Source organism: Athene noctua, chromosome 16 (genome assembly GCF_965140245.1).
Source record: "Athene noctua chromosome 16, bAthNoc1.hap1.1, whole genome shotgun sequence".
NCBI classification, from domain to species: domain Eukaryota; kingdom Metazoa; phylum Chordata; class Aves; order Strigiformes; family Strigidae; genus Athene; species Athene noctua.
Window position 1 is genome coordinate 15,965,491 of NC_134052.1, and position 21,693 is coordinate 15,987,183.

At 54.0% G+C, this 21,693-nt stretch overlaps 1 protein-coding gene and 1 long non-coding RNA gene across 2 annotated transcripts; one reads left to right on the forward strand and one right to left on the reverse strand.

The window, feature by feature from the left end:
• Positions 1-837: 837 nt before the first annotated feature.
• STMN3 (stathmin 3) lies at positions 838-17,448 on the forward strand. Its single transcript, XM_074920582.1, has 5 exons — positions 838-1,105; positions 9,989-10,084; positions 10,529-10,704; positions 11,514-11,705; positions 12,196-17,448. The coding sequence occupies exons 1-5, from the start codon at positions 1,087-1,089 to the stop codon at positions 12,253-12,255; spliced, it is 543 nt and encodes a 180-aa protein (XP_074776683.1). The 5' UTR covers positions 838-1,086; the 3' UTR covers positions 12,256-17,448.
• Positions 17,449-17,573: 125 nt separating this feature from the next.
• Positions 17,574-21,531, reverse strand: LOC141967140 (uncharacterized). Its single transcript, XR_012634658.1, has 3 exons — positions 20,865-21,531; positions 19,589-19,810; positions 17,574-17,842 (listed from the first exon to the last, which is right to left on the reverse strand). It is a non-coding gene; the product is annotated as an uncharacterized LOC141967140 (long non-coding RNA).
• Positions 21,532-21,693: the final 162 nt, after the last annotated feature.

Consider the following 21,693-nt stretch of genomic DNA (forward strand, 5'->3'; position numbering starts at 1 on the left):
TGCCCCTGGCCAAGCTACTCGAGCAACCTGTAGTTGCCTGCAGCTGCTGGAATTGTTTGGGAGTGTCTGCATTGCAGCGTGCTGGGAGATTTGGGGTGCTTTCAGCCCGAGGGGGTGTGCAGCCAGCAGGATAACGTCTGGCTGGAGAGGGCCAGAGCTCGGGAGGATCCCTGGGGTTTGTGCAGCCCCGCTCGGGTGGGTGCAGCTGGCGATTGCCCTGGTCCCAGCTGTGTGTCTTGATACTCCAAAAGCACAGATGCATTGGCCCCTAGCAACAGCCACAAATGGAAAGGATAGAAATGATAGAAAACAGAACTGAAAAGGGAAATAAAAGCTCCTGATGCCTGAGGTGGTGTGGAGAAACCTGGGGAAGTCCCACTGAAATCAGAAGGCTCCATCCTGCTCTTCCTCGTCTACTTTTACAGCAGTTTTCCCCCCAGCTGCAGCCCCTTTTGTGCCCCAGCACTGGGACAAAAAATCCCTGCATCTAAAAATGCCGAACCTGCCCGGGATCCCTCCTCCCTTTGCTGTTTGCTTAAAGCTGCTGCAAGGTTTGGGGTTTGGATTTTACACCTCAGTCTAGCTAAGCCAGACCCCAGACCTGACCCTGCAGGTGGGCACCGCCTTGGAATGGATGTTTTTTTTTTAAAAAAAATAAATAAATAAAAATCAATGAATGTGCTTGTTTCTGCTTTCAGCAAGGGAAAAAGCAGTTTAGCCCGTCTAGAGCAGACAAGAAAGGGAGGAAGAGGAGAAAAAAAATCATCTTTTGCCAGAGCTCAGCTGGGTGTGTCTCCTCGCCCCCCCCCGCAGCGGGTCTGTGTTTCTGGCAGGCAGACTTGCCTGGGAGGGATCTGCCGTCAAAGCCACCCAGGAAAGGAGGCCTGATACGCTAATTAATATTCTGAACTAGTGACCCTTCTTTTTCTTTCCACCCCTTCCCTTTCTCTGGGCTCTCCAGCCTCTCCCCGCCGCGGATGGCTGCAGCCCCCTCCAGCTGAGTCAGTCCTCCCTCCCCGCAGCATTGCAGCACCTCCGCAGCTCCCTGCGCTCCTGCAGCACCCGCTCCGCTCCCACCGCCGCAGCATGGCCAGCACCGTCTCAGGTAGGACAGACATCTTTTTGGGGGGGTGCTTGTCATCAACCCGCTTAGAAAACCAGCAGGTTTTTTTTGTTTGGTTGTTTGTTTTATCATTATTCTGATGGTTTGAGGTCTGGGTTTGGTTGTTTTTTTTTTTTCCTTGCGTTTCGGGGGAGTTCTCTGATGAGGAGGCAGCTGGTATGGCAGCATTGTTCCCCTTCCTCCCCCATACTCACACCCCTCTGATGCAAGATAGCAGGTGGGCTTTTTATTTTAATATGAATACACATGTGATAAACTTGCCAATGTAAAATATTGCTGCTGTTACATTGTGCCACAAGAAGATGCTGCTGCATGACAATCAGTTATTATTTTTGTAACGTGATACAGCTTCTTTTTTTCCCCCCCCTAAGAAAAATCTGCATGCTGTGTAACTGGATGCAGAGAAATCAGCATTTACATTTTATTTTGTGAAGATCATGTAGTGCCTACGTGGGTAATGGAAAGGAAAACATGGACCAGACACCGACAGTAATGCCCTAAAAAATCCTCTCAAACCCAACCAGAATAACCTGGATGGGTTTCTGTGTATTCTCAGTTTCCCATCCCTAGATTTCTTCCCAGCTCACATTTCTTCCTCGGAAGATGCTCCAGGGGAGCGGTTCTCTGATGGCGTTGGGTGAAAGCAAATGCTGCAAGGGAAGCCCTTCCTCCCTCCTGCAGCACTAACGGAGTCGCGGCGCGGCTGGCGCCGGCGCCGGGGTTGGGTTTGCCTGCAGGAGGGCAGCCTGCCCCGAGGATGCTGCGCTGCTTCCGTCCAGCTCTTTCCTAAAGATGTGTCTTGGCCCTTCTAACTGGGGAGAGGAGGGATTCAAATGGTCGAAACTGGCAATGGGGGTGATGGAGAAGAAAAGCCTGAAATGGTACAATGAACAGTTGGGGGGGGTTGGAGGGTCTTTTTCTTTAAAAAAAAAGAAAACAAAAAAACAAAACAAAAAAAAAAAACCCCAAACAAGTTTATTCTTGAAATGGCTCTGAATTCTGCAGTCCTTAAAGAGGGGCTTGGGCGGGGGAAGCTAAATCCTGGAGGGCTGGGACACAGAGCTGAACAAAAAGGAAAAGTGGGCAGTGCTTTGTGCCCCCCCAGGCAGGGAACCAGCCAGAAGGAGACCGGGCAACACTTTGTGCTTCTTTCACTGGCCTTTGCTGTCTCCTGCTGTGCATTTTCTATTCCTTTCTCCTTCGGAAAGACCAGGAAAGGCAGAGGGACAGAGCGAGATGGAGGGAGGTGCAAGGGTGCAGCTGATCCCGAGTGGGCTCTGCATGCAATTAAAGATGGTAAAGGAGCATTGAAAAAATACGTGTCTGTGATAGAAAATCTCCAGCTATTGTACATATTTCTGCGAGTGTCCCTGTCTCAATGAACGTGTGCGGCAGCGCACGCTCAGGAGGTCCCACCCATCTGCCTTCCTCTCCTACAGAACAGGATTGGACCTCGTTTGCAGAGTGGGGGTGGGAGGGATGGATCAGACTTACCAGCCATCTAAACCAAGGTTGCATCGAACTTGAGATGGACGAGGTGGCGGAGGAAACACGCGTGGGCATAACACCGGTGCCTTCTCACCCTCCTAACCCACCCCATGCTCATGGTGTATTTCGTCTTCCCCAAGATGTGGTTTTACTGTCTCAGGAGACTTAGGATCATGAAGAAGTGTGTGCTTCAGAGAAACCACGCTTCCTTGTGGCTCAGGGCAAGTAGAGAAACAATTTCAAGGAGTAGAAAGTCATGGAAACCAGTGCTGTGGCAGGAGGAAAGAGAATAGGGCGATGTCTGCCAAGGGAGGGAGCGGGGCTGAACCTCGCCCAGCTGCCTTTGCAGGGAGCAGCTCCTCATCCCTACAGCACTTAGACATGAATGGAGAGTGCCCTGGAACGGCAGGAGAAAAAGGCAAGCAAATCCTTAAATTAAGGAAAGAATCTTGTTTGCTTTCTTCGTTATTTTCTTCTTTATCCGCAGCAAGAGCAAATCCGTGCTGAAGGGAGAGCAGCTGCGATTGTCTGCAGCTAGTGCCCGGGGGCTTATCCCTCTTGGGAAGATTTTCTTGGGTTTGTTTAAACAAACAAACCAATCCTTGGGATGAAAAGAAACGGGGCTTGCTTCTCCCAGCCCAGCAGTCCTCTCTCTTCCCTCCCTGCCCGCTCAGGTGTTTTCTCCCGGCCGCGGTGGCTGGGTTTGGTGCTAGAGCAGCGGACGCGGCGGCACATGCTCAGTGCGGGCTCAGCTGCGGTGCTGGCCCTGCTGCCGGGCAGAGCTTGCAGGGGCAGAGCCCTCGCACCTCCTCCCCGCAGCAGCTGCACAAGGCTTTGTGCTTTTGCACACCGCAGAAGCGGCGTCTGGCTGGACTCTGCGGGGCTGCGTAACTCTCCCCACCATTTGCAGGCATCTGGGTTGAATAAAGAGACTCGAGATTATGAAATGATGCAGTAAGGTGACAGCCTCATGGGCTTTTCTCTGACGTTAGCGTGTCTGAGAAGGTGGAGCCAAGAGGAAACACCAGGTTGTCATTCCTGGCCTCACGACTGGGCATGGTAAATGCGCCTCAACAGATCCTGAGCTTTTCCCCTCCTACCCCGAAATGTGAGAGTTGTGTGACTTTAGGTAGGTCTGGGCTATCCCCTTAATCCCTTTTCTGGATGGTGCTGGTGGACACCGTATGGTATCGCCCTGTCCTGACGCTGCTACTGCCCGTGCTGGAGAGTCAGAGTCCGTTCTATCCAGCTCTCCATCTCTGTGTTCTCAAGAAATCACTATTTTCTTTTTCTTCAGGTGTTGATGGAGTCTATATGACCTTAGAAATTGATGGTACTTTTATCGAGTTTTCAGTTTACAAGCCAAAATAATCTATTGTACCATTTTTTATATATATTTATTTGCCACTGTATCCAAACGAGGGATCTAAATCCTTGGAAAATATTTGTTCTTTCTAAAACATAAATCATATCATCTTTGACAGCACCATGTGGCCTCTGTGAGGATCCCTTCGATATCTCAAAAGAGCCCTTTTTGTAGAGCCCACCACTGTTGGTTCAGATCTGGCGAATGCCTTGTTTTATCAGACGAGCACATTCTCCTGCAAAGCAAAAGCTGAGATTTAGTGGTCTGATGTGGCAACGGGAAGGCTGCAGATAAGATCTCTGTGACAGTGTGGGCAGCGGGACAGATTGCAACTTCAGGCTTTCTTGGGGTGAACGGAGCTGATGGTTCTTGATGACAACGCTTGGAGGGACCTGAAGCTCACTCAAACTTCTGTCGCCCTAAATTAACTGGAAACAACATGCCTGGCTAATCCCTCCCAGTTGCCCTACTGGTGTGGGCTTTATTCCTCCAGGTGTAAGCTTATGTTTTTCAAAAAAAAAAAAAAAAATATTCTATCCAGAGGGAAGTTAAACCAATGGTCAAATTTTTGCCTGTGATTTAGAAACACAAAAGAGCTGGAGAGCAATCAGAGAGCATGTGCATGTGCTGCAGCACTTTAGCACGGCCCAACCACTGAAGAGCTGCTCAGCATATTTCCAAACAATCCTTTTATTCTTTCAAGGTGCCTCTATACGTGTTTTGTGCCGTACTAGAGAATCTTATATTCTCTGGTTGTGTTTCTACAAGTAATACCACTGCACAGTGGGCAGGTACAATAATCCTCAGTTAATGCAAAGGAAACCAAGGCCCAAAGAGACCAAATGACCGTCTGTGGTCACACGGCGTGTCCGTACCCGACACATCGTGGCACTGGACTTTGCCTGTCTCATGAACCGCTGCCTTAGCCCATCCCCAGCTCCTTTGTAGCTCTTTGTCCATCCAAACCTGACCCCCTGAACCTCTGTTTTCCCCAAATCCACAGACACCCTGGGACAGCTGCCTCCATTTGGCTCCTTCCTCTGCTTTATCAAGCAACCCAGGCCATGCCTCTTCCTGACGATCAATCACCCGCCCAGCCCAGGCTGTGGATCCAGCTCAGGCCCTTTTCTCTTGCTGAGCACATGGAAGAGATTTCCCTGGTTATTTTCCTGAGGGCAGCCCACATGTCCCAGTGCTCCAGCCTGAGTGATTTGCCCATCCATTGGCTGTGCGTAACACGGATTGCTGTGGCGTTTGTGAGCCGCAAATGAAACCAAGGGGGGAAGGAGCTGGGTGGCTGGAAAGCATTCCTGGGTGATAGTTTAGCAGATGTCCGACAGAAGGCAGAGGAACCCTCACATCTGCTTGTTCCCAGGGATGATTCCACGTGAGCCCACAGTAATTTCTGGGCCTCAAATCTCGTGGTGAGCAGCTGAGATGGTGTGTGGAATCAGTGTGAACTACAAGAGCTGATCTGAAAAAAACCCCAACCCTCTAGTGTTCTCTGGTTGTGTTCTCTGGTTGTGTGAGCTCTCCTGCTGACTTGTTTTTGGAATCTGGGAAGCAAGAAGGTGGAAGTGAGTTAGACTGAAGTGAAGGCCTGGCCATTATTTTGATGACGGGATTGGTAGCAGGTGAGAGCATCTAGAGTCTGTTGTATTCTCAAGGCTTATCGGGGACTACGGTTGCATTTGTTGTGTACGTGGCATTGCAGTCTTTGTGCTGAAGGACTCGGTTCCCAGTCCCTCTCGTTTCTCTGCCTTCTGTTTGTGCTTTGGTTCTTTCTATAATCGGACTATTCTCATTTTTTTCATGATATAATATTCTTTATGGAAGCAATTTTTCACTTCTCCGAAGTTATCTTTGCAAACCAAATTATTTTCTTGTAATAACCTTCCTTTGACCTTGCTGTCAGACATAGCCCATCCAGTCTCATCCATTTAAATTGCCTGAATTCACATAAATTAGTCTTGCTGTGCCTCTGGTTCATTATAAATGACTCTGTATCGGTGTTGTGCCTAAATGGCCTCTCTCTCTTCTGCTGGACGTCATGAAACACTGAACAAAAAGACAGGCTGCTCAAACACTCTGCAGTTTCATTTTATCTGGTTAGGAAGCAGAGAACGAAACTTTTTAGTGAATGAATGGGTGAGGCCCACTGGCCAGGCACATCGCAAGCAGGAGGATGGTTCCCGTTGCTTGCGCACCGCACCCATCCCCGGCAGTTCCTCCATCTCCTGCTCCCCAACTGCTCGGGGAGCAGCTGGACGGTGTCTCCAGGGGTTAACTTGGAGACAAACAAACCCTCTGCATGAAGAAATGTGGTCTGTAGCGCTCAGGCAAGGCAGCAGGGCCAGGGAAATGCAGGAGGTACCGTGCAGCACTAGAGGGAGCACAGGAAATGAGTCGCTCGAGAGAAAGCAACCAGGAGCACCCAGATCCTCCCGGTGGCTGATGCTGAGCAAGCAGCCGGGCCTAATCCTCTATCCACCAGCGAGAGAAAGCTCTTGTTGCATCTCCGAGACCAAAGCGGTCCCTTGGGAGGGGAGACAGCGGGAACGGAGACGGATAGTGGGAACAGAGACAGGCAGCCTCGCTGATTTATGCACATACACAATATTTGCTCAGTGGAAGCTGAATTTATTTTTACTAACTTAGCAGAAGTAAAAAATGCAAATCGATGCTTAAAATAGAAGTTCACCATTTCCCGTCTAATTGTTCTTAAAGTGCGTGCATGGTGCACTGGAAGACATAAAGTCTTTCCTGGAAGGGACTTGTTGGCCATGTCACGTTCTAGCCAGCCAGCTGGCCTACCTCAGTTCAAGGATTTTGTCCACTGGCATAAATATGTTCTCAAAACCTCGTATCTGTTGGCAAGTGTGAGTGCGGGCGCTTCTGAAGTAAATTTTAGCGGTGAGGTTTGCAGTGACCTTTTACCCTCGTGAGTTTTAAGGGTGCCCGTTCTGACGCGGCTGTGGTTGAGTCGTCGTCTTGCTTCAGGAGAGCGGGGGCCTGATCTTCATCGACACAATCTCCTAAACAGTCACCCGGAGGTTCTGTTTTTTTACTTTTCCTTACGGATCCAGAGGAGCTGCCTCTCCTCGCAGGACGCCTTTTCTTATTTTAACCCATCAACAGCGCGTTGGACACACCTACCACGTGCCTTTTCTCTCAGGACAGCCCAGATCAAAAGCGCGTGAGGACGAGGGTGTCACTGCGGGTGTTTCTGTGTCCCCCCCCCCGGGGTGTAACGGCCGGTCCCGGCGCACAGGCGGGGGGGTCGCAGGGCTCCTTTTATTTCTCAGGGGGTGGGTCAGGGGTGATTCCTTCAGGGGTCGGTCCTTCCTCCCCCCCCCTCCGATTCTTCATCCCGGAGCCCCCAGCCCTGGCGCTGCCGGGGGGGTCCCCGGGGTGGGGGGTGGTGCTGAACGGACAGCGCCGGGCGGTGGTGCTGAACGGACAGCGCCGGGGGGCGGCGCCGGGCGGGCCCCCCCCGGTCCCGGCCGGGGGTCTCGGTCCGCTCCCACCGCTCCCGCTGCTTCCCCCGTGTCCCCCCCAACACCCCCCAACCCCCCCCCCCGGCAGCGACGAGGCTGGAGCGGCTTCGCGCAGCGGTGGGGGCTGCTCGGGGCTCTTCGGGCTCTTCCCCCGGGGGGCGCCGGGACCCCCCGCCCCGCTGCCCCGTCCGTCCCGTGCCCCCGTGCAGCGAATCGCACCTGCCGGCCGGCGCCGGGGTGCAGCCGGGGGAACGCAGCACTTCCAGAGCTCATTAAAGCCCGGTGGGGCCGCGTCCTTTTGTCCTCTCGCTCCTTTTCATTTGAATGGACGGACGGGGACGGTCGCTCTGGAGGATCCCGGTGGAACGGAGGCAGCTGCGAAATCACTCCAGCGGCTCTCCCGAAGGGCCGGGCCTGCAGCACACCCTCGTCTGACAGGGCCGTGAAACTACTCAAGTTCAAGTCACGAAATACAAAGCTCAGTGCTCTGTCACAACTGCGAGGAGACAATTAAACAAGCGGGCCGGGGCGCGTCTGCTTTAACGTCTTGGTTTCACCCAGGGCCAGACATAACGGTGGAACAACGACCTCGGTGCGTGGTTTGTCTCTGTTAAGTGATAACGTCTCTCATTTCATCCAGGGGACCCTCCTCGGGGCTCCTGGCAGCACATTACGAGATACATTAGCTTGCTGCTGCATGCCACGACTTCTAGCACGATACAGCCCTCTCAGAGGCTTTCCAAAGATTTTTCTCATTAAGAACAAAATCAAAGATGGCCTGCTCTGTGGCTGGCACCACTGGTGTAAACTGGTCCTGTTTGGTTTACATTTAACAGCAGGACTGGGCAGGGTATTAAAATCAGAAGGTGGAGTGAACTGGAAAATGTTCAATAAAGGTCTGAGCGGCAGGGGCTGTCGGTCAGCAGAAGGAGCATGTTAATTAGGATGAAGTTCTGTACCCAGGAGGAAAAATAAATGCAGTAGGTATGGAAACCGCTGGTTTTCCCACCTGAGTAGCCATGGGAAGGCAGAGAAGAGCTGAAAGGTGTTCCTGAGGGCATAGAGTACACAGGGTGACTTTTTTTTTTTTTTTTTTCTTTTCCCAATTGTTCTGCATCTCCATATCACAAAGTTTTGGGCATTTCCCCTTCCTGGCCCAGTGGAGGGTCTTGCTATGAAGGCGGCGTCGGCAGCCAGGCTGCGGGTTCACCCCTGGCCAGAGGCTGAAACAGGAGCTCAGTAAGGAAGGGACAAACCCAGGCCAGAAGCACAAGGACACGGGAAATCCAGAGGCAGAGCCAAGGCTGGACACCGAATTCCTGTGCCCTGTGGTGGAGGCAGGAGGAAGGGCAGCACGAGGAGGCTCAGGGCAGGTTTGGCAGCAGACGTGGCCATGAAGACCCTGTCCCCAGGTGCCTGGGTGTCCCCTGAGCAGCCAGGCCAGGCCAGAGCCTCACAGCTGCTGTGAGAGAGCAGGTCCCACCTTCTATTCTGAGGTTCTTTGTCAAGCGTGTGCTGACCGTTTGCTGTCTTAAATGTGCTATATTGAAAATACAGATGAAGATTGCCCCAGAAACAAGCGCAGAGCGAGCTGTGGGTGCTGCTGTCGTTAGGGCAGCACCTTGTGCACCTGAGGTCGCTGAGGATGCTGCGGCGGATCCTCCAGTCACAGGGATGATGAGCAAACTGGAGGGCTTGGAGGGACTATGTATTTCCCTGTCCCTTGCAGAAGGTTGGGGGCCAGGTTGGACGGGGCTTTGGGCAACCTGGGGTGGTGGAAGGTGTCCCTGCCCGTGGCAGGGGGTTGGAACTGGGTGATCTTTAGGGTCCCTTCCAACCCAAACCATTCTCCGGTGATTCTGTGATGTACTGTGGTTGCAGACCAGCATCAACCTCTGCCTACGTGGGCCCAGGTGGTGACAGAATCCACTTACATCCTCCTTCCTCTGCTCCTGCAGGGAAGGAGGTACCTGGGGAAGCTGGGTTGCAGCACTTCCCCCTGATAGCAGCACCCCTGAACCGTTTCATCACTCAAATGCCCATTTTTTTCTCCACATCTTACCTCTTCACCCTGATGTCAGAAATGCTGAATTGTGAAATATTCCAAACGTGCCAGGGCTTGAGCAATGTTCTCAGGGGTCGATGGGCGTCATTTTACCTCTGAGTCTGGAAGCGAAGTGGAGGAAGGAGCTGGGCAGCTGTCCCGATGTGGTTAACTACCCAGGCTGCAGCGTTTCAGCTCCTTTGGAGGGAAAATCCTGCACAGAAACTCTAGATGGTAAATTCCTCCTCCATGTCTTCCTGTGACATTTGCTACTCTGGCAAATAATTCAGTCTGCTCTAGAACGGACGCTCCGTGGGGACCTTCTGGGAAGCTTTGGCAGCCTGGAAAAGCCTCCGGGGAGTCCGGTAGCTGCCAATGGGTTTTCTTGTGTCCACTTGCTTCATTTCTCCACGAAAAAGAGCTGCCGTTGCCATTAGACTCTCTTCTCATTGCTACTTCGTATTTTTCAGCCTACAAGGAGAAAATGAAGGAGCTGTCTCTGCTCTCCCTCATCTGCTCCTGTTTCCACACCCAGCCCCATCCCAACACCATCTACCAGTATGGAGGTACGTAACCTGCTCCCGCGGGAGCGGCGGCATCGCTTGCGTGATGCTCGTCAGCACACTGGGCTGTCCCATCCCGGAGCAGCAATCCACAGCTCGGCTCGTGTTTTGTCTCTTTCACAATTTAATTTATTTATGTAACCTACATTTATCCCAGAAAGAAACCGCTTGTGCGGGCCGGCTGCTTCATACTGGGGTGACGTACCAGGTGTTAACAGCAGCCTGGCCTTTCTGTAATTGTGCTGTGAAATGAAATGAATTGCCTTGTCCTGGGGGGGGATGAAGCTGATCGTTAATCAGGAAATTTTGAACACGGAACAAAATCACCCAGGTCAGGACGTGGGCACACCCTAATTCCTATGTGAAGACCCTGGGGCACTCGGGTGAACTCTCTCCTGAGGGTCACAGGTCCACAGAGCCTCTGAGGTTTTTTTTTCCTCCCCAAAGATATGGAGGTGAAGCAGCTGGATAAGAGGGCATCGGGCCAGAGCTTCGAAGTGATCCTGAAGTCCCCTTCAGATTTATCTCCCGAGAGCCCAATCCTTTCCTCCCCCCCCAAGAAGAAGGACCTGTCCCTGGAGGAGCTGCAGAGGAGGCTGGAGGCTGCAGAAGAGAGGAGGAAGGTAACGAGATGTGCTGTAGAGCTGTGACGGGTACTGATTGCACCAAACCCTAAAACTGGTTTAGCAGGAGCAATCAAAAATGTCTGGAAATAGTATTTTTGCACTTATTATTATATTCCACTGTAAGTTGTCAGATGAGTCATGGCGTGAGGTTCTGCAGCCTGGTTTAGGCAGGAAATTGGACTCAGGGCTCATCGTCGTCGTCCTCCTCCTGTTCTTAAAACCAGAGAGTACAGGGTCCTCTCGCTCCTCCTGTGTGACCTGGCTGGGGGACAGTTCTCACCAGATAATTCTGCAGGAGATGCAGCAGCTGGTCACACACAGACCGAAACTCCAAACCTAAACACAGCTTTGTGTTTCTACCAGCTGGCTGTGCCCCCCTTTATGGTGAGCGCTGTGTAAAATGTCTTCTGGGGAAAACTATTGGAAAGGGGAAAACCGGCAGAGTAAAAAAGAAATAGAAATGTTACAAATGTCGGTGGGTAAGAGGAGAGCGAGCTGAAATGGTTTGAAGAATGAGGTGACACTCGGAGGGGGGACTCTGCGCCTGCAGACGTGTCGCCTCGGTTTTGCTGAGCCGGTGGGTGCAGCGTTGTGTCACCCGCCTGCACGGAGCACGGACCCAGCAGATGTTGCCCCGTAGCAGGAAAAAGGTGTCAAAGCGTCTTCCAGGCAAGAGGGTTATGGGATGGAGGCGGGTGGCAGAGAGGTTCGGAGCAGAGGAGACGGTCAGAAAGCCTCCTGGGGGAGCTGAAGGCTAGAAGAGGCTCTCGGGTTGCTCACACCTCTCCCGACGCCTTGCCTCGCAGACCCAGGAGGCGCAGGTGCTGAAGCAGCTGGCGGAGAAGCGGGAACACGAGCGGGAGGTGCTGCACAAGGCGCTGGAGGAGAACAACAACTTCAGCCGCCTGGCCGAGGAGAAGCTCAACTACAAGATGGAGCTGAGCAGGGAGATCCGCGAAGCACATCTCGCCGCCTTGAGGGAGCGGCTCCGCGAGAAGGCGAGTGCGGTGTCCCGGGACAGGGCTGGGTGCTGACACCTGGGGGGGTGTCTGGGGGGTCATCCCGGAGCGATGGGCACAGGGCAGCGGGCGTTTCCTTGCTGGTGGAACACCGGCTGTGGAGCGTCCACATCCATCCACCACGAGGAGGGGGGATGTGTCCTTCAAGGTCAGTAGAGAAAATACCGTCTGGCTGATCTTGATAAGCTCAAAGGACAGGATCCGGCCCACCGTGCGCAGGGGCTGCGTGGCCGAGGGGATTTGCAGACGAGGGGACCCATGAGCGCGTTCGCTGTAGGTTCGTGTCACCGCCGGGCTCCTGCGGAGGAGACGCTTCGCTCCTTGCAGGTGTAACCCACTGTCCTCGAGGTGCTGGATGGGAACCTGGTCACTTTTTTTGTTTGTCCTGATGCAAATCCTGTGTGCAGGAGAGGAGGAGAGCGCAAGAGCAGAAAGTGTTACCCTGGTGTCGTCTCTCCCGTCTTTGCAGGAACTGCACGCAGCTGAAGTTCGCAGGAACAAGGAACAGCGGGAGGAGATCTCTGGATAAAGGGCTTTTCTACACACCTAGCACCTGATTCCTGTTAACAAACCAACCAATCGACCAACCAACACATTTTATTTTGTTTGTCTAGATGCGACGTTCGGTTCTCCATCCCCCCCTCCCCTGGTGTTCGTCCCCCAGCTACACGCTTCTCTATCTCTGCATCCTTAATCGTCAGTACTTGTGGGGATTCACAGATCATAGGGACCTCTAAGCAGAATAGCAACTAGTTCACATGAAATAGAGAATCAATTGATCAATCAGTCAATCAAACAGCTTCTTTGGAGGGTTTTGTCCTTTTTTTAAACAAACAAAAAAATTTCTTAAACTGATGTAAAAAATAATTAAGATATTAATAAATTCAACCAGCAGTGTCACAGAGATACGGATTTCTTATCCAGGGCTTTTACTCCTCTTGGTGTTTGCTCTGAGCCAAATATCAGTTTCGGAATAATGGGAAGTTAAGTGACAATTTCTGTGTGTGAAGTGGAATAGGGAACAGCCCCATGTTTGCCAGCGATAGGAGCGAGGAAGGAGAGAGGGAGGGGATGGCTCCGGCGTCGTGCTGTGCAGAAACCCCCATCTCATGGCTGCGCCGGGAGCCAGCCCAGGCAGGCGGTGGCCCAGGGTCCCCACCTTGGGGTGATTCTTTGACAGCCTGTGGGGAGGCAGGCGGGGGTCTCCACCCAGAGCTCGGGAGGGGAGTCCCCGTCACAGCAAGGCCCTGGCACCGCGGGCTCCGCCGGACGCCCTGGTTGGCTGTGGGCTGGAGGAGTCCGTAGACTTGAGCCACCCTCTCCCTGGCAGAGCGGGGACCGAGAGGTCTTGGCCGAGCAGCCCGGGAGAACCGCGGGTGGCGATTGTGTCCCCGGCTCCGCGGGAGCCCTGGGAGAGGGCGCTGGGTCTGCGGCCTCTCCGGCGCTCCCGCAACACGAGCTCTCACTCCAGTAAGGAAGCAAATCCAGTAGAGACGGTGCATGGTTGTGAAGTAGTTTGTTAGTGAACAGAATAGTCATAATTCCCTCTTTCCAAAGACGGATGGGACTCTTCGGTGCCGTCACAGGGCAGACACTGAGACCAGAGGTTGCCAGATGAGCCCCGGAGCTCTGGCTCCTGGGCTGGGGAGTCAGGGCACCTCCAGCCCCGTGGCTTTGGGTGAGATGGAGCTACGAGGGGAGCAGTTCTGCAGTAAGGGGTGAAGAAATGTCCCCATGCTCATTCCTTGTCTATCTTTAGCTTTTCAAGGCCTATTTTTAAGAAAAAACTTGTCTCTTGATGGAGGTAGGGATGAGCAGAGAACGTGCAAGCATGGCAGTCATGTCTGAGCTAAAGAGGAGACTTGTCAAGGCCCACGGACTTCCCCATCTTCTCGTGTCACGGCTGATGGAGGTGGCCGAGCTCCAGGCAGGCACCGCGCGCTGCGGGGGGCTGCCACCCTCCCGCCGAGATCCACAGACCCGCTCACCCGGCCCCAGCTCTGCTCCTGCCTTGAAATCCAAAGCGGAGATGTTGCACCTGAAGAGCGGGGACCGGCCTGGCAGGACGCGGTGCGGGGGACTCAGCCCTGCCAGAGCGCGGTTCTGCGGCGAGGCTTAGCAGATGGTGGAAGCTGCTTTCATTTGAGGCAGAAGGTAACAAGAATTCCCCTCTGTCCCGCGCTTGGAGATTGCCGGGGGGTTATTTTTTTAACAGAGTTTCAGGCGCAGGGTGCCTGGGTGGTGTTGACCCCGCGGTACCGCTCCCTCCTCCTCCCGATGGCCCCCCCATCCCGGCCACCCCCTCAGACCCCAGAATAAACCAAAGGGGCATCCAAGGCACGGAGATGTTTAATTAACAGTAATTGGTAGTTAGGTGTGCCTCCGAGGAGCCGTTCTGGGGGGTTTTGCAGGATCTTTGGGGAATCATTTACGTGCGCAGGGGGTGCAGAGGCGGGCGCGGGGCTCCCTGGGGGGGCGATGGCCGGCAGTGACCAGGAGCTAGAGGAGATGAGGGGTTTGCACGGGGAACGGCGAGAGGCCACCACCCTTGCCTCTCCTCCCCTCTGAAAAAGAAATCATCATTGAATCTTGTCAGAAGCTGGAGTTTTCTGTCTACCTTGTTCTTTAATTAGGTAAAGAATTGATTACAGTCTGGGGTGAGCATCAGGCGGTTGCAGAAACCCCCCCAAAAGGCAAAGAGCAGCAGCTGCTGGAGATCAAATCCCGGGCTCTTTGCTAATCTCCCCAGAAGTCCCAGTTGGATTCGGGAGGGATCCCTCCATGGCCACGGTTTGATGTCAGGGGACTCTGCTCCTAGAAGGAAGGGCTACCTTACTCCCAAACCCCTCCGCCTGGGCCAGGGGACAGGACTGTTAGAAAGCCCCAGCGCTGTCAGTGGCAAAAAAAAAATAAAAATAAATATTTAGGGCAAAGAGAGAAAAGGGAAGGAAACTGAGGGTTGAATTTCTTAACAGTAGCTAATGATCAGTTTATAGTAGCAGCTGTCTTAGATAAGCATCTGTGTAGAGCGCGGCATCACCGCCAGCATCACCTCATTCATATAGTGACGAGAAATTTTAAAAAGTTTAAAAAAAAAAAAAAAAAAGAATTTAAAAGTAATTTAAACGAAATGTTCGTGTGTAAGAAATGGTTGAAACTGTCAGATGTCTGTGTCCCACGTTGGTGGGATCTGAGAAGGTATCTGCGAGATATTAACCCTGTCCTACTCTCTGTGGTGCTGAGTGTTTGCTTGGTGTGTAATTCTGACCTGGAGCTTGTTGTAAATACTGTTTTTAGTACTATGATTATTATGATTATTATTATCAGAAATGTACTCACGAGCAGGAGTTTAAAACAAGAGAAACGACCGTTTTCACTCCCTCCTTGGGGCTCAGAAGGAGTCGGAGGCTGGGCTGGGTGAAGGCAGGCTGCTGGCGGGGTGGGATCCCGGACCAGAGCAGCTGGAAAATCACGGCGTCGGGAGCTGGAGGCAGCTGAGTCCTGCGGGCAGGGCGGTGACAGCGGGGACAGCGGGGGACAAGCTGCTCCTCGGGCTGCGGAGGAGAGGGAAGGGCCGAGAGCTGTATGTAGTAGAGGTGATGCTTCGATTCTGGTACATATCATTTAGTGTTAACCCAAACCTCCTCCTGTCAGGGGTCCAGGCTGTTCCCCGCAGCCCCGGGGCAGGCCGGGGGAGCCGCGAGGTTTGGGGTGTGCTGGAGCAGGAGCAGTGTGTGACGGGCTGCGCTGGGTAGAGCCGTCGTCCCCAAACAGCTACCGAGTCCCCGGACTCGGTTCCTGCCTGCGTCTGCCTTTGTGCTGCCAGCTTAGAGCCCCGGTCCTGCTCTCCTCCCGCTCCCCGGAGGCCAGCCTGGATCTCAGGTGGGGACTTATTCCTGCAATAGCTTCGCCTGGCAAAAAAAATCCCGTGGGAAACGTGCAGGAGAGCGGCCCGGCACACGGTGCTCACGCGGGTGTGAGCACTGGGAAACGCCTTTTTTTCTCCCCTCTGTCGGGTCGGTGCTGTGAGGGACAGTGGACGTGGCTGGAAAACGTGTTACTGCAGGGTAAGCTCCTGCCTCAGAGGAGCAGGGATGTGCAGGGAGAGTTTTGCATCGGTAGCGTCAGGGAACTGCTGCCAAGGAAACAACCTCACCCGTGGGGCCGGATGCTTTGGGTGCAGCAGAGCCAGGTTGGCCCGGTGCGAGTGAATGTAGCAGGGATGATCGGGAGCTTGACATTTGTCCAGTGCCACTGGACGCTATCAGGGAAATGTGTGATTGCTTTGGCTGCCTGCACCAGCTCCCGCGGTTTCGGCTGGGCCAGGGGTGTCCCCCCACCCGCCCGCCGCTCCAAACCCACCGGGACGGCGCTGCCGGCGCCAGCGGCCCAGGATCGTGGTCATTTCATGCCTTTCCATCTCCCAGGGTTGTGTGCGGCAGCATACTTCATGCCTCAATCGAGACTAATTAAGTGTCCTCATTAACATCCTTACCGTCCCAGCCTCCCTCATTCCCGGACCGTTCCCACGTACCGCGGCCGCCGGCGTGACACGCAGCCCCCCCAATTCCCGGGGTCCCCTTCCTTATGGTCGGGCTTGAGGTTCTTCATTGATATGATATGAATTAAGCTTTGTAACCACAATTAGCAGCCCCGTTTTTGCGTCAGTGTATGAACACTTCGTGCCTGGCAGGGAGAACATCCTCAGGGCGCTGGCAGCGTCCCTGCCCGGAGCACGACCCTTTGCAGTTGTGTGAGGGAGGAAAGATGAGATGGTGGCAATTGATTACGTGCATGCATACACCTTCCAGAGGGCTCTCCTGGAGAAGGGCCTCTGATTCGAGCAAGACAGAGATGCTGAAGCTAAATGAGCTCCCAGCTGGCACCGACAGCCGGGTGGTGAGTGAAGCTGCGGGAGAGCCGGGACAACTGGGCTCGTATCCCAAATTAAAGCTCTGTGCTCACATCATCCCTCACAGCAAAGAGCTCAGCTCTGTCCATGAACGGGCGTTTCAAGGCTGCTGGCCCCTCAGACTGCTTCTGGACTGAGCCTATTCCTTGTCTTATTCTTTTTGAGTCATTAAAAAAATCTTGCTGTGACCCGGACGTGGGGTTACCTTTGAGTTGACCTTCCAGGCCGGTGGCAGTTCACGATTGCATGCATCCTACCTTGGGGGTAGGTCGGTATCGCTGCTCCTTTTCCAATGTAACCTTCAGCTTGCTTGCTTTTGCTTAGCCCGGTGTGAGTCTCTGGCCCTGGCTCTGCAAAGCCCGTCTCATGGGGTCCGTTTAATTCCCTCCCGCTGCATTACTTCCCCCCCTCGCAGTGGCTGTGCACTGGGCTGTGCACACACGCACAGAAATGCATACGTGGAAACGATATATGCACATACACTCTTATACCACTTGAAACGAGTCAGGGAATGGCTGTTTACGGTGCTAGAGATTTCTTACTATCCATGCTAGGGATGAGATGACATAGTAAGACCAATAAACTCCACCTTTGTAGTCAGTTGTCTTTAAAGCAGAAGAGGGGCGCTGGCCAACGCCTACGTTTGGGTGCTCCGGGTCCCCGGGGTGCAGGGAGGCAGCTGCCCCCACCCGCCGCCAGGAAGGTGGGACCCGGGCGCGGGGGGCAGCCGGGCATCCCAGCCCCGGGTACCCCCCGTGCCTCAGTTTCCCCCCTCCCCGTGCCAAGAGGACACGGACGCTCCCTCCCCCACAGGGCCTGCGGGAGAGCCGACGCATCCACGTCTCTGAAGGGCTCTGAAAATGGAAAGTACCCAAGTCCCGAGTCGTGGTACGCAGCCGTCCACCCCGGGAGGAAAAAAGTGGCCCAGGGCTGCAGGCAGAGGTTTGGAAGGTGATTGCGTGGCCGCGGGGCTGAGCCAGAACCCCAGGGCTCAGCACCCCGGCTGCCCTCCCGGGCAGGATTCGCTCCTCCTGCGCAGCCTGGGCCACCTTTGCTCGTGCCGGGGGCGGGGGCAGCCGGGTGGGGAGCTGGCGCGGCGTCGTGGAAGGACTTTCCATCACTAACAGAGCCTTGTCCGGTTCCCTTCGGTCTACCGCGTGCATTTCATTGTCAACTTGAGGTTGTTGTTGTGCAAAAGAAGTGACTATGAAAAAAAAAAAACCCAAGACAAAACCAAACAAAAAGAAAAAAAAAAAGAAATAAACTTGGTATGAAACCATATGTGTCCGTCTCTCTCCATAAATGGATTGTTTTCGTCCTGAGGCTTCTCTTTGTATTGTGAGAATACTAATAAAATGCATTAAACAGAAAATTGACCTAAAGATTTAACAAAATAGACTTTAAGCATCTGTAGGCTAAATGAGCACTTTGCACCCAGCATAGAAGAGGCAGAGACCCACAGTTTGTCACCATTCTCAGAGGAAAAAAATAATAAAATGCTTGAATGAGGGTGCTGCTGACATCCCCCGGGGCTGGAAAGGTGTGGGTATGCCAAGTCTTTGCAGAGGAAGGTTGAAAAAGATAAAAGACAATTACAAATACCATCAATCCAGTTCTGGAAAACACGTGAGCTTCTTTTTTAAAAGAAATCCCGTGCTTGCTTAACGAGCTTTTCCTGAGAAATGATCCAGCCTTCCCCCCTGGGGAGCAGGGCCGTGGTTCCCAAGGAGAGGGGCCCCTAACCCAGGAGACCTCGCACGGCCAACGCTCCGAATCACATCCCGGGGGGCCACATATACAAAAATGCCCCAAAAAGCTGCGACTGAAAACACGGAACTTTGTGCTCCACGGGGACACCTGAGGGGAAGGTGCCTGCCTGCTTCCCCAGCTGCTGCGGAAAGGATCCCCCCACCTTGGTGTCTCAGCCCAGGAGGTGGGAAATTTTAATTCCCAGGGCAGCTCTTCCATCGGAGCGGGGAGGACAGCGCCTGTGCCTGATGCTCTTCCCATCTGGGTGTGGGGACACAAACAGGAATTCTATTTTTGCAGCGGGACCTTCCTGATTTTAGAGATAACGACCTCGCGGCAAACGCAGCACCGCTCGCTTTTTGTCTGAGGTTTGCTCTAAACCCCTAACCCGGGCTCTGAAAAAAAGTGAATGTAGTTCAGCCAGCCCCTGCATTTGCCCCAGGAAAACGGGCACAGCATCTCAGTGCCACAAAATTCAACATCTGTTAGAAAGACCAAGTGTGGTCACCCTCCAACTAGTTAATATAAGTCAGATCCTTCATCCTCCTGAGATCTGAAGGAGAAAAACCACAGAGGAATGGGATGTGGTGGGGAGAGGGGGGACAGGAGGAGCAGGAGGCGATGCAGAGGCTCCCACCACCCTCGAGCCGCTGCCCACGCCTGCAGCCCTGTGGGCAGCACCGGGAGCGGGGGGGCTTAAAGACACGATACTAAAGTTTTGGACCAGATTGTAGCACGCACCAAAATGCTGCTTCAAAGATCAAAAGCAGGCCAAGAAAGCAAAATATCTAAGTAACTTTTGGAAGGATCCCTACAAAGTGTTCTCGAGCCGTGTCTGAGCGAGGGGAAGAGAACAGCGGCTCTGGCAAGGTAAATGCAGAAACACACCTGAGCAGGCAAAAAAAAAAAAAAAAAAAAAAAAAAAATTTGCAGGGTGATTTGCTAAAGGTTTGAAAGAAAACAGGGCGTCCATTCTCAGCAACCTCACTGGCATTAGGGCTGAGAGGAGCCTGGCACCTGGTAAAGACGGTGAGGCAGGGAGCAGATAAGGTGCCAGGAGGGAAATTCTGGGGAGGAGCCCAGGGAGGTTCCCGTTGCCTGGGGTGTGATGGCAAAAACAAGGTTTTGCTTTCCAAGAGGCCACAGGCTGCTGGGAAAACTGGAGCAGGGCAGCGTCGCTGTGGGTTTGCCACCTTCTTACCGTTTTTAAGCCATTGGGCGCCGCAGGGAGCCGGTGGTGGGGGCAGAGGGGCCTTTTATCTGCCTCGTCCAGCCCCACGTAGGTCCCAAGGACGCAGCTGCCAGGGCAGGTCCCCGAGGAGCCGCTGACAGAGACGCTGGTAGAAATACAGACAGGCTTCCACGGAAAAGGGCGTCACCATGTCTAGAGGGTGAATGAAGATGGCTGGTGACCGTTGGTTATCTTGGAGAAGGAAAAGAAATACAATTCCTCGTGAAATATCACTTTGATGAGCATTCGCCTGGGTAAACTGGAAAGCAAAAAGAGCTGGCAGCTGGTTATGGGGCAGGGAGGGTGTGGATGGGGAGGAGTGGGAAAGAAAAAGAAGAGCCTTGGGAAAAATAAGCTTTAAATAAGCCACTACAAATCTATCAGACAGGTTCATTAGAAATTAATGTAGAAAATACTGCTAACCAGAGCAAACTGGGGCAGCCACACCCAGCGCCAGGCAGAAAAAGCCACTCGCCAAGTAGCTGCGAAAAGCCGACGGAACTAAAACACATCGAGGGTTTCAGAAACGAGACTCAGCGTTTCAAAAAGAGATTCGCGGGCCTCGGGTCTGGCTCTTCCTTTTTCAGAACGTGTTAACCACCCCCACTCGCAGAAACAGCTCAACGTAGGAAGAGTCCTCCCCGAAAAATCACTGCAGGCCTTTGGAAGCCCTGACCCCCCCCCGCACCGGGCACAGCCTGCGGGGTCAGCCCAGAAACGGCGTCAGAATCGACACCAAAACCCTGTGAGAATTCGAGGTGGAAACCCTCAGCATCCTGTTTAGTGCCGAGATGCAGCAGCACCTCTTGGGTGCAGCAGTTTGGGGGACTTGGGTCCGGGGCTCCGCCACGGGCAGGGAATCGCAGACCCCGGATCAGAGCCCCAGCACATCGCACCCCCCCGGCTCTACCCCCCCCCAACGACTTTCCAGGGACAAGAGCACTTCTCTGTCGCTGAAGGGCCTTTGCACTGGGGCTTTGCAAAGCTCAGGGACAGCCCGCAGACATCTTGGGCAGAGGGATTTGAGAGACAACGACCTCACGGAGACGCAGCACCGCTCGCCTTTTGCCTGAGGTTCACTCTAGAGCCCTAACCCAGGCTCCGAAAAAAAGTGGCCGCAGCTCAGGAAACCCCTGCGTTTGCCCCAGGAAAACAGGCACGGCACCTCGGTGCCACAAAATTCAAGATTTATTAGAAAGGCCAAGCGTGGTCACCCTCTAACGAGTTAAGTCAGATCACGACTTACCAGTAACTTAAGTGAAGACACGACCCAGCGTAACGCTGCAGGGCGGCGTGAAAAACCGCCGCTGAGTCTATAAACACCGCACGGGCACGGGGACTTTCTCTCCCAGCTGCAAGACACGCTTTTCTATCTCTCCGTTAGAATCCGCCGCCGATAAGGACAGTAAAAAGAGGCCGCGGAGAACTTCTTTATCTCTGGTTTTTATTAGGCCTTTCGAGTCGAGGCGCAGCAGCGCCGGGGCTGCGGCGTGTCCCGTAAACACGAGAGATCTGGGAAGGGGAGGCCGGCAGCTCTCCCGCGGGGGGGGCTGGAGGTCACTGGTGCCACCTTGATGCCTCCTCTGAACCCACATGGCCTAGCCACCCCCCCCCCCATGTGGGGTGCGGGACACCCCGAAATGCTGGGGGGGCTGGTGTGGGGCAGTGCTGGCAAAGGCGGGTACCCGAAGCTGCCCCCCAGCGCTGCTCTGCACCCCCAAACAGCACGTGCACCCCCAGGGAGGGAAGAAATACACACCCGGGCCCCCCCACATGCACACTGCGCTGGGCCTCAGGTGCCCACACAGCCCTGGGGGGGGCACAAAGGCCGAGGTACATATATCAGCTGTGACCTGGGGGGCATGTGGGAGCCCTGGGCATGTTTGGGGGTGTGGGGGGCACACAGATGCTGGGTGTATATAAGGGGGTGGGCGAATGGAAGGGGGGTGATGCACAGTTGGTGTCATGCACCAGTCCTGGTAGGAATGCAGGGGGGGAGCTGGAGGGGGGGGGGGTACAGGAGATGGGGGGGACATCAAGGAGACACGGGGAGCACTGAGGCCCGGGGGGGGGGC

Coding starts and splice junctions, on each gene's coding strand:
- STMN3 (XM_074920582.1), top strand. Junction 10,085..10,528: donor CACCATCTACCAGTATGGAG/GTACGTAACCTG, acceptor TCCTCCCCAAAG/ATATGGAGGTGAAGCAGCTG. Junction 11,706..12,195: donor GGGAGCGGCTCCGCGAGAAG/GCGAGTGCGGTG, acceptor CCGTCTTTGCAG/GAACTGCACGCAGCTGAAGT.